The 18,180-nt window shown below is 33.7% G+C and overlaps 1 protein-coding gene and 1 long non-coding RNA gene across 2 annotated transcripts; one reads left to right on the top strand and one right to left on the bottom strand.

The window, feature by feature from the left end:
• Positions 1–5,955: 5,955 nt before the first annotated feature.
• LOC115456208 lies at positions 5,956–8,346 on the top strand. Its single transcript, XM_030185170.2, has 2 exons — positions 5,956–6,238; positions 6,748–8,346. Exons 1-2 carry the CDS (start codon positions 5,995–5,997, stop codon positions 8,310–8,312), a joined length of 1,809 nt encoding a protein of 602 aa, XP_030041030.2. The 5' UTR covers positions 5,956–5,994; the 3' UTR covers positions 8,313–8,346.
• Positions 8,347–9,290: 944 nt separating this feature from the next.
• LOC115456227 lies at positions 9,291–10,175 on the bottom strand. Its single transcript, XR_003939859.2, has 2 exons — positions 9,581–10,175; positions 9,291–9,434 (listed from the first exon to the last, which is right to left on the bottom strand). It is a non-coding gene; the product is annotated as an uncharacterized LOC115456227 (long non-coding RNA).
• Between the last annotated feature and the right edge of the window lie 8,005 nt (positions 10,176–18,180).

Here is an 18,180-nt window from a genome sequence, read left to right as displayed (position 1 = left end):
CTTGAAATTAGGCAACAATATCTGTACAGAAAAAAATCCTTAGAGATGGTTGGACGTTCCCAGAATAAAATCGGCCTTCGTCCTAACAACGCTTCTGAAGCTGGCATGATAAGGCCCACTAAACCAAGTAAAAGTCCCGATTATTGGTCAGACGAGCGAAATCCACCTTTTTTGTTTCACTGCACACAGCACATAATATTATGCTCTTGGTCGTAGCATCAGCTGCGGTATACAGGGCGGAACAAAAAGAATCGGCATCACCATTTATGTACCACACTACTTATTATAATATACACCATTTATTATTTTCTGGTAGGCAACGGCTTGACTGTGCCTCTGGCATTGCTTTAGACCATAGGTGGCGGAAGCTGCTTACTATCAGGCGGACCGCAAGTACTCGTTTGCCTACTAATGCAATAAAAAAAATGTAGGTTAAACTAAAAATACCATAGTTTCGTCGTATTGTTACGTTATACGATGTTACCCATTATCCGATCTTAGCCCAATGCGCCTTACTAAGTGACAGGAAAACATTAAATTTAACTTAACAGTCCCCGCGTAAGTTCCGCATATATTTTATAAACAAAGGGATATGCGCATAAATCCGTTGTCATTATAGAACTTAACGGGTGTTATAAATTATAGTGATCATTTATCGTCAGTAGGCAATTAAGTAACTACTTCCTGATTATCTGACCTAATTCAAATTGATATTATATTTTTAATTAGTAAATTATCTATGACAATTCGGATTTCTATATGATGTGATAAGTGACTCATTTGTGAAAGTGATATTTAATCGTGACTATGTGTTTTTATTACTTTGGGATACAATACGTGAACTGCTGTGTGTATGCCATCTTAAAATAAATAATTGAATAATAACTGAGAATGCGGCTACTGAAATTTTAATTAAAAATATTAGGTAAGTAGATAAAATAAATTGAGCAGAACATTTCTCGTATTTAAAGTGAAATTATAATGAACACAACTTAGATATAAAACGTAACCTGAACGGACACTAAGGCTAAATTTACGCTTGATTTATCGTTATAGTACTCGAAACTATAGCTCATATTTTAAAAATTCTTGAATGAGAAGACCCGTTATTATTAAAATCTACAAGAGAATGTAATTACTAGAGTTATATTATACGAAATGAACTTACCAGGTCAAGAAGAAAATGCCACTTGTGTTTAAAACACCAGAAAAGTAATCGCAATGAAAGGAAATCCGTTTAGTTTTTGCATGGAGCTATTGAAAGCAGGTTTTACATGAGTGGTCGCATTAACTGGCATGTCAGTACATTACAATTACAGCGCATGTTTGCACCTATTTATGTATAATTACATCGTTTGTCTTTCACAGCTAGCGATATATACAACAATATATACATATTCAACCGTAACGGTGACAACCTCATGAAGCTCATCATTTTATTTTATTCAAAAGGAACAGAAAACAGTTACACATTAAATAAGTAAAGGGTAAAATTACACATGTACTGCATTAATAAACATGTAACCAACAACACTGTTCACAGTTTAACAGAAAACTTTACAAAGAAGCAACAGACGTCTATAAGTCATAAGTATGAGAAAAGCTCAAGCCTGCGATATTCAGTTTAAAATACATTAGTAAAAAGTAAGTTATAAATAGATTTTTTAAATTTTTTCTTTGTAAATGAGAAAATATCAACACTGTGGAAATGCGTATTATAAATTTCGACGATTCGACGGGTAGGCGCACGAACCCCGGCATTGGTCCTGCATGCGTCCATGTGGAACAGCCTCGGCACGCGCACCTCCCGTCGCATAACAGTCCTAGGTACTATATAACATAACTTATTTGTTAAATCTATACAGTCAAATCTGTTATTGCATATACCATGTAGCATCATTGCAGTAATAAGCAAACGTCTGGATTGTAGAGTAAGCATCTTGTGTTGAATTAATAGCTGCTCATACGGGACATTTGATCGGAAGCATTTATAATTAATAGCGCGCATAAATTTTTTCTGGACTATTTCTAATCTATCATTATACTTGTCGTAGATGGGATTCCAGATCGGTACAGCATATTCTAGTTGTGATCTTATTAACGTTTTATATAGCCATAGAAAAGTAGAGGGACGAACGAAATCACGCGAGGATCGCATAACAAAACCAAACATCTTAAAAGCATTACTTACAATAATGTCAATGTGTTTATCAAAGTGCAAAGAGGAGTCCAGCGTAATTCCTAAATCACGAACAGAGTCTACTTTATTTAAGAGTATACCATTTAAGGAGTAGCTGAAATGGATTTTATTTTTATTTTTAGTAAAGGATATGGAATAACATTTGGGAAGACTAAGAAAAAGTTTGTTGTCACGGCAGTAATTGTTAAATAAATTGAGATCTTCTTGAAGAAGTAAGCAGTCTTGTATAGTTTTACAAGCTTTATATATTTTTACATCATCAGCATACATTAAAAATTTCGAAGATATAAAACATTTTTTTATGTCGTTTACATATATATTAAATAGAAAAGGACCTAAAATAGATCCTTGAGGGACTCCTGACTTGACTATAATTTGTTCGGATTCCAGACCGTTAAGGACAACTTTTTGAGTTCTGTTGAAAATATACGAGACAAACCAACGAAGTAAATTGCCACGGATCCCATTGAAGGCAATCTTTTCCATAAGTAGTTTGTGATCCACCTTGTCGAAGGCTTTCTGAAAATCCGTATAGACGGAATCTACCTGAATTCTACGATCCATATTTTCAAAAAGATAATCCGTGTATAACATGAGATTCGTTGAAGTGGAACGTCTTTTAACGAAACCATGTTGTTCAGGTATGATGAGATGGTGGAAGTGGGGATACAACACAGCGTGCACGAGTCTCTCAAAAAGCTTAGACAGAGTGGACAAGATAGAGATTGGCCGGTAATTCGTTATGCAGGCCTTGTCACCGTTTTTATAAATTGGGATAATGTAGGCTCTCTTCCATACGTCGGGAAACACTCCTTCACACAGGCATTTATTAAAAATTATATACAGGGGAGAATAAATGCTATCAGATATATTTTTAAAAAAAGTTGGTGGTATACCATCAGGGCCGGCCCCTTTAGTTGAATCCAGAGATTTAATTTCTCTTAGTATTATAGGTTTTGAGAGATAAATATTTGATAAAGAGGTAGAGTTAGCAGAATAAGTGCCAGATGGTTGCCATATTTCAGGATCGAAAGAAGACGGCTCGTAAACTGAACAAAAAAAATTAGAAAATAAATTACAAATGACTTTGGGGTCGCTGGAGGAAGTATTTCCGTAGTACATAGTAGCAGGAAAATTAACTTTACACTTTTTATTGGAAATGTAGGACCAGAAAAGTTCATCATGACCGGCAAAATAGACGGGTCCTCATCGACGTTGACCAATGTCTGCCCAGATCCGTACCACTCTTGACTGTACAGTTTACAACGCCCTCCACACCGTCGGAGACAGAAACATAGGAGAAAGCTCGTTCAAGAGAATGTGAGTCAGAAGGATAGTGATGACCCTCGATATTGAGAGAATGTGATACAGGAGACAGATCACAACGCTCTATATTGAGAAAAACGACGCAAGAAGAGACTATAAAAGAGGTCTTAGATTGTCATACAAAATACGCTCAGCAATGGTTATTCATTCTACCGTTAAATGGTAAAACACCAATGTAAAATACTTCATATTTGTTTCATATCGCCATTCGTACTATATGTATACTGCTTAAGGTCTTTGATACTATACTAATAAATTGCTGAAGTTGTTGTTTTTTTAAACGCGCTTTTATCACGACCCCGATGCAAAATTCCCTATTCACCGTCATTTTGGGATCCAACGATACAGTCTTGATGAGTGTGGAGACCGTTGTCAATACATTTATTAATTTCGTCCACTTCTGAAAAGATCATACTTTTTATATTGGTTATGTATCTATAGCACAATCATAGGTGTTCGATAAAATATATTATATATATTTTTTTTCATTTCCCATTTGTCTCCTTATTCTTACCGACATACGCTGGCGTTAATTTCCTAAAATGTAATTTTTTTTCTTATTGTTTATTTAATATTAGAAGTTAGCAGTTATATTACAAAGCCTAATAATTGATTGATTTGTTAAAAGTAAATGCACCTATTTTCGCCCATGTAGGCAATGTCAAAAAATTTAGGTACTACCCTATCAGGAATAACTCAGAGATACAGATTCCTGAGGGTCAATTTTATCACGGAAATTGAATTTACTTACGTCAGAGACAGCGAAAAGTATTTTATTGAGTTTGCAAATTTTTTCTTGCGGCTTTTCCGCGTGTAAGAATTTTATCGTGATAAAGTCCTGTTATGTATTTATCTGTGACAAAGCCTGTGCCCACGCGACGTGTTTTGGAATTATTTCCTTATGCACAATGCTGCAAAATACTTTATAAACAAATAAATGTCTAAATAACAGCTTCATGTGTAAAAATTTGCAAACGTCAGCGTATTGGTAATCAATACATAGACAACAAAATTAATTAATTAAATTAGAATTAAACAAAATGTAATTCGTACGATGTTCACGGAACAGAGTATTTAAATTGTATGCAAATAAAAGGGTCATACGACTGTATTTTGAACTTTGTGTTAATAAATGATTGCCAAAAAACGTAAAGATGCATTTACATGTAATCTATGTAAAGGAATCACACAGGCGTCCCGTGTCTCAATCAATAGCCCAGCAACCAGTCCAGCTAGATCCCATCCATAGACCCAGTATAATTCCTATCTTTTCTGCAATAGTCCCTGCACCTTGCAAGGGCTGTCTTTGGCTGTATTTCCTCCATAAGTACAGACAGAGAGAGTACTCGCAAGGTGTATAAACCCCAACTAGAGTAATGTATCTTAAAGGGGCCTCTGCGTGTTGGATCCATGTCCCCACGCAAGCCTTCCAAAAGGACCGGCCTTTATGCCGTGATTTCCCGCAAGAAAGATACAACATAATAATAATATCAGACCTATATAAACTTGCCCACTGCTGAGCACGGACCTCTTCTACTACTGAGAGGGATTAAGCCTTAGTCCACCACGCTGGCCTAGTGCGGATTGGTAGACTTCACACACCTTCTAAATTCCTATAGAGAACTTCTCAGATGTGCAGGTCTCCTCACGATGTTTTCCTTCATCGTTAAAGCGAACGATAAATTCACAAAGAATACACAAATGATTTTTTAGAAAAGTCAGAGGTGTGTGCCCTTGGGATTTGAAACTGCGGACATTCGTCTTGGCAGTCCGTTCCACATCCAACTAGGTACAAAAACATATAGGAATATAATGCTTTAATAAAAAAGCATTATATTCCCATATGTTATTGTTACTTTGGTTTTTTACATTTTTTTATAATGTCAATGCTAACTCATTAATAATGAAAATGCCGCTAAAATTGATTATTCTGTGCATCTCCTTCTAAAGTACAAATAATTTTAATTTTCAACCAACACATTTCATAGACAAATTAATAAGAAACATTTTGGTACTTTAAAATTTTCAAAAACACCTAAAATATTTTTTAATCCTATTTTTGGTAATTCTTTATATATTCTCGCCCGTAACTCATTCGCCGTAAAAGTATTAAACGAATGGTTAATGAAGTCAGCAATAAATAGAATTGTAATTGGCCAGCACTCGACAAATGGCACTCAATATTATTATTCTTTTCGTGGGCAAAAACGCTTTATCGCTACCATCACTTGGGGAACTATTATTTTGGTTTCCTGGTCTTACGGACCAAAGTCGACACTCGGGACTCTACAATATCCTACGCAGGTAATAAAGTATAGATAATAATTAATATTATCTTACCTTTTCGTATCTACATACTTAATGCTCTTTGTCCTAACCTAAAGAAAAGTGTGATAGAAAAAGACAATGACACTGTCATAGTGATTATATTCTCTTTGACACTGTCATGATCATGTCAGAACATACAGATGTTTTTATATATTTTATTTATTTACTTAACGTTATGCTTATGTGAGAAGAAGATAACTTCAAAGGTGTATTTAGAGCGTGTGAACCCGATTTCTGTGGGCCTTCAGTTCGCTTTGGAAGTAGGGAGTTCCGAAGACTTGCTTGTAGAAGTAACTCCTAATGCGTGCTGCCTGGTGTTGGATGATGGAGTGGACTGTGACGTCATGAGGGTTGTTGGCGGATGCTATCACGTCATCCCGAAAGGTAAGGAGTAATAGATAATCACGTGATGAAAGGTTGACTGATGTTCTCTTTATGAGAATGTAAAACCGTGTTTGTGTTTAAAGTCGAGTGAATTAACTGAGAAAATGGCAGACGCAAAACTTTGCCGTCAGTTTTAAAGGTTTATTAAATTTAAGTTCATTAAAGAAATACGGTACTGCTATCGTAACTTATAAAAATTAGGTATGAAAAACGTTTTCAATTGCTTCATACGTTCACTGGTACTTGACTAATGAAATTAATGAGATTCGACTATTCAGGATTTGATTTCTTTCTGATACACAATATTTTTAGTCCACCCATAGTATATGATATAGATCTTTTAAGTATTAAACTTGTAATGGTATATGGCTTATTGTGTATAACAGCAGGTAGCGGTAGTCACTCGCAAACTGCCTCGTTCATTAGTCAATAATTTGCTATATGAGTCAGAACACAGTTTCTTGTGAATATTTCTTATATATTCTTAACAATACTTTTCAACATTACAGGCACCAAAAAGACAATGAAACTGATAGCTCCGCTCATCGATCCCTATGAAAGAAATGGTCACTGCTCCTTCTATCTCGACTCACGCCCTACAGACAGATCCAGAGCGAATACGCGTGACGTTATCAAAATAAACTTTGACACGCGGCTGACTAACAAAAAGCAGACAATGCTTATACCTAACGATGTCAAGCCATGCCAAGGATTCGACGAAGACCCTTTTAACGACTGCAGCCCAGTCAACTGTGACTCTTATTATAACGGTCAAAAGTCGTATTTTGATAAACGCAGGAAACGGTGTACTACTGTACCCAGTTGTGTAACCGATTCTGATGGAGATATGATAGTTTACAACCCAGAGACGAATAAATGTGTCAAAGAAGAAACTATATCGAAAGACGACATTGAATTTATTAAGTCTTTAAGAGAGAACGAAAGAAGGGCTAAAGATGTATTGATCATCAAAAATAGTCGACCAACAACAGAAGTATATAACGTTACGGCTTACGACAGCAGTTTCTACCCAGAAACTAAGAAACTGCATGTAACACCAGCTGAGAAAGCGATGGCTAAATGTAAGAAGTTGACAAAAGAGAATTTAATGAAATACTTAATGAATAACAAGTACACCTTGATAGTGTTATGCCTAATTGTCTTAATGCAATGTGGTCTAATCTGCATGATGGTATATTGTCTCACAAAATGTGGTTGCTGCAGCAATAAGAAGGTTGTAAGTACTTATTTTAATTACAGACAAGATGCTTCTGTTACTACGCCTCTGATTTACACCAGTAATATAGATACGGAGACCACGGAAGCTAATTTCACAAGTGACTCTTCGAATATAGATAAAAGAATTAAATGTTACAAAGCATGTCAAAAAGATCACGCAAAATACAGTCTTTCTGATGATATTCTTACTAAATGTTTAAACCGACGCAAGTGGGACAGAGTACCTAAATCTGATACGATTCCAGAATATAATGAAACTAAAATAGGTGAATACGGTAAAGTTAATTTCGAAGATGAGATCAGAGGGACCAAAGTTAGAGATACAACGATCAGGGAGGCGGTTGTAAGAGAAACGAAACTCAGAGATAAGGATGCGAAAGTCAGAGATAACACACACGAAGTTCAATGCGATTTATCAGAGAAGGAGATCAAATGCCATACATACAACTTCCGAAGTACTGGAAAAACTAATGTCTTTGACCAGAAAAAAGACGCATCAAATTCTACAGAAAAAGGAGCGCAGGCGCAATTTTCCAATGACTCAATTGATGACTTTTTATCAGAGAGAGGGGTAATCTTCTTAGCAGATGAAAACACCTTTGAATCCTCATCGGTTACTAAGTCTTCCATATCTAGTAAAACCTCAAAGAACAATGTTTTGAAGAATGTAATATCCTTATTATCGAGGAGATCCAGACCCTGTTCGATTCCCAGGAGACAGAGGTCAAAAGAAGGTCTAGATTTGGAACTGATCCATATGTCGTGTGCTTCGGAATTCACATCTAGCAATGGTTCTAAAGACATGAAGAAGAAGGATTCCAGAACTTCGCTGTAATATTTTAGACGTAGTTTTTATTTTAATAAAGTTTATTTATAGTTAATTTATTTTTAATCGTAGACAGTAATATGTTCCAAAAAACACTTTAATCCTGTCGCCGCAGTAAGATACAATTATAATTTGAGCCCTGCACATTCGAAACTATTTGTGGATCGTATAAATATTTGCCGACCACTAAGCATTGTATCTACAGAATTTATGATGCTTCTTATGATGTCATGAGTTCATCCACGAGCACTTACAGGATACCAATGGGTTTTTTAAAATAGTAAAATAAATATCTCGCTTTACATTTTATCTATACTATTATATACAGCTGAAGAGTTTGTTTGTTTGTTTGTTTGTTTGAACGCGCTAATCTCAAGAACTACCGGTCCAATCCGAAAAATTCTTTTTGCATTGGATAGCCCTTTGTTCGTGGAGTGCTATAGGCTATATATCATCACGCTATACCCAATAGGAGCGGAGCAGTAATGGCTAATCTCAGGAACTACCGGTCCAAACTGAAAAATTCTTTTTGCGTTGGATAGTACTTGGTTCGTGGAGTGCTATAGGCTATATATCATCACGCTATACCCAATAGGAGCGGAGCAGTAATGAAACATGTTGCAAAAACGGGGAACATTATTAGTTTTGAGAGCTTCCGTTGCCTTCGCTGCGTAAACGGTTAAAGTTATGCAACAATGATGTATGACGGAATTGTTCCACTTAAAAAGTTCTAAAAAATATATTATAAAACAAAATCCCCCGCTGCATCTGTCTGCCTGAACGTGTTAAACTCAAAAACTACCCAACGTATTAAGATGAAATTTGGTATGGAGACAGTCTGAGACCCTGGGAAGAACATAGGCTCCCGGGAAACTACTACTTTTATAACGGAAAACTTTAGCCTGAAAAACTTTATAACGCGGGCGGAGCCGCGGGCAAAAGCTAGTTATTAATAAAGATTGTATGAATTTAAGCATACTCCAAAAATATAGGCAGGTTAATATTTATTTTATAGTCCAATGTCTTCTATGGCTCGTACATGGGATGTGGCGGGCAACTGCTGCAGTCGCAGGGTGGGCACAGAGTAGACGTTGCTTCTGTGGGCACCGTCACGTACCGTCCAGGCGTCACCTGAAACATCCAATCGTCTTTACTGTTCCAGTTCTGAGGTTCCAATTGCTGTTTTTCTATAGTAACTGCCAGCTTCTTCATTAATAGCAATGGGGTTTGTTTTGTAGTATTTGGACTTTTTGAAGATAGAAGTCTGATAACATTACCTTGATTTTAGGAAAGTGTATGTTTCCAATCAATTTGAATTTCGGCAAAGGACCTCTAGTCAGGCAGATGCACTGAAACATAAATTATTGGTGTAGTAGGTTTGTTTGCAGTAGGCAGGAGTGGTAAACATTTTTAATATATTTCTAAATTTAATATATAGAAATGAGATAACGCGATGATTCTTGCGTTAAAATCTTTAATATAGCCACGCCAGGAAAATAAAAAACCGCGGCATTATTTTGTAAAATATATGAAAAAGAATATAATATTATTCCATCAGTTGCATTCTTTTTTACTTACTCCAGGCTGTAAAAAAATATAAATAATATATAAATTGACAACAAAACATCTGTACTTAACATTAACATTTGTTTTGAAAATTTACTGAATAAAGTTTGGCCTAAATGGTAAGTAATCCATGAAATTGTAATTAGAAATAACAATACTTACTTTCTGTAACAAAAAAAAATTGTTTATATCTTATTTATTTTATCTTTGAGTTATATTAAAATTTATAATATGTGTGAGATCGATGCAGACTTAATTTTAAGCTTTCTGGAATGGGATTCCAAATTCCATTTCTAAATTGAAATCAGCCTTCCGGATGTGATTCCAAAAGACCGGACTTATAATAAAGTTTACTTGCTTATTTTTCTGCTATAAATATGTTAATATCGGTGTTTTATTTTGTACTTATTATGTTTAATATACTTACTGTTGCAGGCTGAAACATTAATTATTACCGCATTATTAAAAAAAAGAACAGAGAAAAACAGTTAAGGGATCATGGTGTAATTTTTTTTTAATAAAAAAAAAATATGTACTTACTCGAGTCTGTAACAAAAAGGAGTGATTACTTAGTAAATTTATTAAAATACACAAATAAATTTAAATAGTAATAGACAACTTACATAGAACTGTAGAAAATAAATAAAAACAAATTAATATCTATTCTTGTGGCACAAACATAACTCAATAGTAAAAACATTCTTACCGTCCACTGAAATGAATAAAAAATAATTTTAATTTCATTTGTACAAATATTTTATTCAAGAAACACTTATAGTTACTTTCAGAATAATTAATTACCCATTGCTAGAAAAAATAAAATTGTTTTCAATACGTCTGTACATAGGGTATATAAAATAAAAAACTTAGATATACTATTATTTCATATTTATTACCTCGGTCTGAAATTAAGGAAGTATAAAATATATTACTATTTATTTTAAATAGTCGAAAATAAAAATTCAGCGACTGACAAATATTTTTTTATATAATAATAAAACTTACTACAACTTGCTGAAAATAAACAGTATTTATTTTAATTTTCTTTTTCTTTTTTTAGATCTAATAGTTCCGTATCTTACATGATAAGGCGTAATTATTTCAATAAAAAGTATGAGCTCACCAAGCCCTGAAAAATAAAATTAAATGTCAACAATTAATATATTAGTTAAAAGAAAACATAATATTAAAAAATGTAATAAGACTTACTCCACCTTTCTAGAAAATAATAATTTTAATCGTTTTGTTATTTGTTTTCTATTGTTTTATAGATATTTGTATTGTTTTTATATTTGTGAGCATAATGTTACGTAAAATGTTACCTGGAGCTAAAAATAAAATTAGACAAATAAAAATTTTGCTAATTCATGGTATAATATTTATAGAAGCAATGACGCAGGTAGAAATAACAAATGACTAAAAACTTACAGTAAACTGTAAAAATATAATAAAAATTAAAGCAACATAATATTAAAAAAAAGACATTGTAATTGAAATTAAAATATAGGTAAGTACGTACGTTCAACTGCAAAAGTAGCCAAACTAAATTAATATTGTAAAATACTTAATTATGATGAAATCATAATTATATTATAAATGCGGTACTTACGACTTCCTATACAGAAAAAAAACATAATATAAATAAATAAAAAGATTGTTATTTATAATGTATTTAAGGATATTCATGCATTTTACTGAAGAAAAAAAACATGGAAACTGGTTTTTCTAACAATTTGGTTTGACTAGCATTTATAAGTTACTTTACAATAATATGTTTGTGAATATTATCTATGATTAATTTAACTTTATAATTACACGTTTCACTTACACTTGTCTGAAATAACAGGAAAATAATATTTAATAAATACATCAATTGATAAGTATAATAATTTGATATATTTAGATTTTATTATTTTTTGAGAAGCTTAACTGTTACTTGAAATTATTTGACTGCAGTAAAAAAATAGGAAACTTACACTGAGCTGGAACGAAAACAGTACATAAAATAGCCATATTCATCAGTGTTCTCACTTAACTCATACTATCAGATAAAATCTAATCAACCGGCAAAATAATTTATTTATGTTTTATGTTTTCAAGCGCTTTGCGGTGCACTTTGGATATACGGAGGATTTATTTAAATACACACCTCTTTTTTAACACCACAGATCTTTCTAGCTGGTTACAGATTACCTCTGAAGATGTCTTTTGTTACCAGCGTGGTTACGTTTCATGCTTTGTCGTTTCCCAGATTTCCATTATTAGGTTATAATGTTCTAAGTATAAACGATGTATACAGCCTACGATGGACGATAACAAGCATCAGTGGCGAAGCGTCCAAACAACCCGATTCCTACCGGCTTCCCTTTTAGGTTTATTTAGGTACTTTTGTCTAAGTTTTTGTTTTCTATTAAGTTGGCCGCGATATGTGAATTACGGCAATTTTTATTGCCTGGGGTTAGCTTTTGAAAAAAGTCAGGCTTTTACACTGGCAAACATAGTTAATTTTGCTAATGTTTTACTGCACTAACTGCTCAAATCATTGCTCAATCTTACAGTTCTACACTCACAAAATCCATGATTTTTAATATTATAGCTGTTATCTAAACATTAGAGAGCGTCATAGCTGGTCAAGACATTTACATCTGTGGTACCCGCTACATAATGAACCGACGAATTAAAAAAGGGGGTAGGTAGCGAATGGTTAAGACCGGTATGGTTGGCGCTTACTTGGGGAGGTCTACGTTCGGCAGAGAAGTGAGACGTGGGTGTGAAGTGAGACTGATTGAGTATCATTATGATAAGACTATTATAGAAGCATGCAGCGATGACGATGAAAGTTTTTGATGCCATTTGCAGAGTTTAAGGGTAGTTGAGCGTTCTGCTTGTCTCGAGATGCAATTGTATAAAATAATACAAATATAATACTTACAGGTTGCTGCGAATATAAAATTATGATCATTATTTTGTATCCCGGCTCATTTTTATCTTAATATTCGTAATCGGAATATTTATAGTCTCATTTAAAACGTGACATGTAACGTACCGAGTCTCACAAGTCTATGGATCTCACACCTTTTTGAAAGGTTTTAGACCAGTGGGGCATCTTGCCCTTAAAGTTCTAGGTGTACAAGGTTTTACACAACAAACGGTAAACCTTGGTTAATAAAATGCGTTTAATTATAGCCGACGGTATTTCTTATTGGCTGATATTTTTTTTATCTTTCAAAACTCATGGTAGAGTCAAACTTACCCCCTTTATCTGAAAATACATATTTGGCCATGGTAAATTTACATATTCAATCAAGTAATATTATAAAAGGACGCACCAGTGTGAATGACTCTGTTCGATATGAGACATAATATATCTCAGAGAGAGAATCTTTTGTCTCCGAAGAGATAGGTGGAAGCGCAACTGGTGCACCCACCTTTCGCCATGTATTTTTCGTCCCGGGGATTGAACCCGGGGCCCCGGCACTTTCAAACCGTAATACAACTACGCCATCGTGGCAATCATTATTGTAATGCAAAATATGTACTATCTTACCATCAATGTTGACAGCAAGTAACATGAAAAAAACAGAAAAATATTAAATAACATTATTTTTAATTATAAAGAGATCGCATATAAAAAAGCACATAATTAAAAACAAATCAAAATAAACATCTTACGTAACGATCCTGCAAATGATAATTGATTTTATTATTTTGCTAAAGTTTCGATAAATGTACTTAATTTATTTTATATCATGATTATAATTTATTAATCTTAAGACAACAAACAGTTACACAATATGTATTAAATCAAATACAATACATGTTAATACAATGAATAATAACTCTGTAAACCATAACGCTATCCTCAAAATGTTAAAGAAAAACAGTTCAAATTATTTTAACTTACCGTTACCTACAAAAATAACCTTTAAATTAATATTCATTTTATCTATTGAACTATTTATGTCATTGTCCTAATTTTTATTTAAATTTATACTAAACCAAACATTAATTCTTTACGTACCACATTCTGCAATTAATTTAAAAAAGAAATATTTTTTATTTACAGTGATATACATAAAATTATTGATTCAAGTATGTATTTAAGGGAAGTGTTTATAAATGCAACCCAGTTTCCGTCTAAAATGCGAGATATCGCATTATAAGATATTGAGTTTAATTTGAGAGCGTCTTAGCTGATAAGCTACCCTACCCAAAGGTGAATTTGATTTATTAAGACGGATCTACGATTCGCCGAGCTTATGATTCGATACGACGATATGTTGCTGATATACGTCCGGATCTCTGTACACAAGATGTGACATAACGATGTAATTTTATCTTATAATCGTTAAGGTAGTTCTTTATTATTTACCTCAGGCTGAAAGTAATATTTTTTATTTTATTAAAAACGCTGTTTCTGATGCTTTTAAAATTCAAGTCAACCTTACATGCACTCTGCTGGCTAACCGGCAATGCCATTATCCCGTAGAGCAGTTGAATATTTCAGTAGTTTGTTGAAGAAACTATCGGTTTTACGAAGGTAAAAAATATAAAGGTTCATTATTAATAATACGGCTGTCGACGAATTACAGTAATTGTATGACAACAAAATGTCGACAACGCATCGGCGCCATGAAGTACGTCGTATGTATGGCGCCCTATTTACTTATATATTATAACTAGATTTTGCCTGCGGCTCGGCCCGCATGAAAAAGTTTTCCCGGGATAGCGACTTTAACTGTTTACGGAGCGCACGCATCGGAAGATCTCAAGAGGAATACATTTGTACGGGACAAATTTTGCAACATTTTTTATTGATGCTCCGCTTCTATTGGTCGTACCCTGATGATATAGACTATAGCCTTCCACGAACAAAGAACTATCCAACACTAAAATATTTTTTCAATCCGAAACAGTAGTTCCTGAGATTAGCGCGTTCAAACAAACAAACAAACTCTTCAGCGTTATATAATACGGATATAAATTATCAGTTATTTGGCATTGTCGCTGTCTGTAAAAATTAATGAATACAATATACTTACGGCAGTCTGAAACCGATATATTATTCATTTTATTTTTAATTAAATTCTTAACCTTTTCACCTTTGTCCGTTAAATACTTACATCATTGGGCTAAAAATAAATTTTCGTAACTAATTTGTATAAACTTTTTGTATCACCATAACAATAAATTGTTTTCATTTTAAATATCTGAACACTTACACCGAGCTGTAAATGAAGAAATTGATTGTATAAAAAATACATTTATTTTTGTATTCATATAAATAAAAAGGATACCTTGCAAGGTTGCTCGGAAGTACCTACGCATTATCAAACTTTATTTGTATTTCCCCAAGGTAATTGGGTCATTCACTTTTTACTTTATTTTAATAATGAATAGCTCAGTATTTTGATTACTGCTGATAGTGAGCGTCTATAGATCCGTCCAAGTGGAGGACCACCAGGATCCATAGCATCCCTAGGCAGACGTCAAATTAACGTCGGCTGTTCTACGAAAACGACTCTTCCGAATGAATCAATATGGTGTGCTTTTGTTTGGATGCTGTCTGTTCTTATGGAAGCGTATATCGGACATATTCCCATCACAAGAGATTTTGAATATTAATCTTAATTTATTAGGAATTACTTACTGTTAGCTAAAAACAGAAGTAATAAGTAGATAAGAATGGTATTTAAACACGGTTGCTGAAATAAGCAACACTTTGTTGTTAAGACCGAATTCATATTTTTATCTGGCCGGTACGGCTGTCTTATGTCAGTAATTCGTCGAATAACTTGGCAAATAGTTTATGCATAAAATTACTATGGGTAGGGTATTTTTCTAAATTTGATTTTGTGAGTTATTTAATACTAGCTTTTGCTCACAGCAGCGCTCGCGTGATAAAAGTCCTGCTTTATATTTTCTCAAGATAAAAAGTACCATATAGCAGTAAGGAGTAATATAGCTTCCTAATAGTGAAAAAAAAAATCAAAATCGGTTCCGTAAGCGCGAGATTAGCGCTTTAATACAAACAAGCTTTATAATATTAGTATAGATTTAATAAAAACTAACACGGTAATGAAATTCTTCTGTGAAAGCAGTTATTCATAATTACAAATTGTTAAGAGCAAATGTGGGAGCATGGTGAAGCAATTTGCTACATCTGTCATTCGACAACTACCTATTCCAACAAATTTCTAAGCCATATATATTTTTTTATTATTTTAAAAATTATTTTTCCATTAGATTTTGTATTCCATATATTTTTGATAAATGTATTAAAAAAGGTTGTCAACTACTCAAGTATAATCTGTTTACGCACTTGTATTCTTTACTATTCAATCAATCTATCATAGCTAAGCCGAATATACATCATTATAAAGTACTTACAAATGCTTGCTCTAACTGAAAATAAAATCGAAATCCAATGAAAATCAGATACCAAATTAGTTCTATCATTAGCCAGCACTTTGATTATAAAAATAAATTGTAGAATGTAGGTAGGAAGGCATCGTGACACTAGACCGAGCAGACGTTCTTTCTAGTGTCGCTTTACCACCAATCAGGGTCCACATTAATAAAAGAAAATAAGTTGGTACCAGTGGCGACGGGTCCATATAAAGCCGATTACTACCGGCTTCCCTTTCGTAATTTATGTAAAATCTAATTACCATAGGAACGATTTCCAGACCCCATTTATGCATATTAGTACATACAAGATGTATCGGTATCTCTTACGGGAATTTTATCATTCGCCACTAGTTGGTATCCTATATTAGTTTTTAACTTAAAAATAATTTAGTTTAATTTCATACATACCGTAGTAGTATTGTCACTGCCCTATAAATATAAAGTGGAACATCGTAAAATGGAAAAATATTAATTTCACTTGTTCCAGTTATTCCAATATTGAATTTTATTTTTAATCGTCTCCATACAAGTGCTACTTACTGCGTCAGTACTTGCCTGAAAAACAAAATGTTTAAGGAGTAGTAGTTATTTTGTCATACCCTGTATATTTAATTTTTTTTTGGCAAGCCATTATTGTCATACAAGCGATCCTACGGAGATTTTATAGGAAAAAAAGTTTTACCTAGTGTAAAATGGCCAATGGCCTTATGGCCATAAGAAACTCCTACATGTAGGGGATGACATTTGAATTCTGGAAATTCGTATTTATTGTTTTGTATGTGCTATTATTACTCGACATTAGCAAAATCATCGATAGATAATCGGTGGATGCCCTAACATAAATTTTACAAATTAGAGTTATTGATTATATTTTGGGTTCACAGCCATGTAAAGTCCAGACCACGGCAAGACTAAATGGTTTGATAATTTTATAAAAACTTACCACGGTTGTCTGTAACATAAAAAAAGTTGATCATAGTAAAAATGTATGTCCCTATCTTTCAGACATTTGCATTTTCTGTCATACGTACTTAGGTACAGTTCTTACTAACAAAAACACATTATCTGATAGGATTACCTACTGCTTTTGGTTCTTAAAATACGATTTCCATTTCAAAAGGCGGCAAAGCAACCATGTTTATATTGTTTGTCGTATGAAAAATGCTTACTACTTATCATCTTTTTAATTATAAAAAAGAAAAGGGTCTAAGGCCCAACGAATAGGCCACGAGCTTGTTTTTTTTTCATTTATTAGGGATAACAATCAATAGTACATTATATTTTTTTACAGTTTTTTACATATATATAGTGAATGCTTATTTAAATTTTTCCACACAGACCAGCCAGCCATATAACCAGCCCCGGATCTTGAATATTTGATGATGACCACTTATATTTTACTTTTGCCATCATCATCATCATTTCGCGCCGCGCGGGAAATAATTTATGTGTGTAATATACTGGATGTCTTAGTAGTCAAAGTTGCGTTAATAATGAGTTGTATATTCGTCTGTCAAGTTTGAATTTGCCGTCGTCTAAATTCGCCGCCCGGGGCATGGGCCCTGGCTGATGCTCCTAGATACAGGGCTGCCCATAACCACGATACTTACTGATTCACCATCGGTTTTATCCTGTCCTGCCGCAGCAGTGGTTGTGTCGGCTGCACCAACGTCTGCGCTAGGTGATTCTGCCGCCGCCTCAGAAGTCGTTTCTTCCTATAATCCATACATTCACAGGATATATAAGGTTTCTAGATTATGCGATTCAGTTTTTGTTGGTGTTAGAGTACCAGACTGAATAGTGATCGTTCAAATGAAAAACAATCGAAAGGTATTTCGAACGGCTTATCTGAGGCAATCTGTGTTCATCTATCAAAGTATAGTAGGCCCGCTTAGTGAAG

The sequence above is a fragment of the Manduca sexta genome, chromosome 28 (genome assembly GCF_014839805.1).
Source record: "Manduca sexta isolate Smith_Timp_Sample1 chromosome 28, JHU_Msex_v1.0, whole genome shotgun sequence".
In the NCBI taxonomy this organism is placed as follows: Eukaryota; Metazoa; Arthropoda; class Insecta; order Lepidoptera; family Sphingidae; genus Manduca; species Manduca sexta.
The sequence above is the reverse complement of the archived record's forward strand: the minus strand, read 5'-3'. Positions and strand labels throughout refer to the sequence as shown.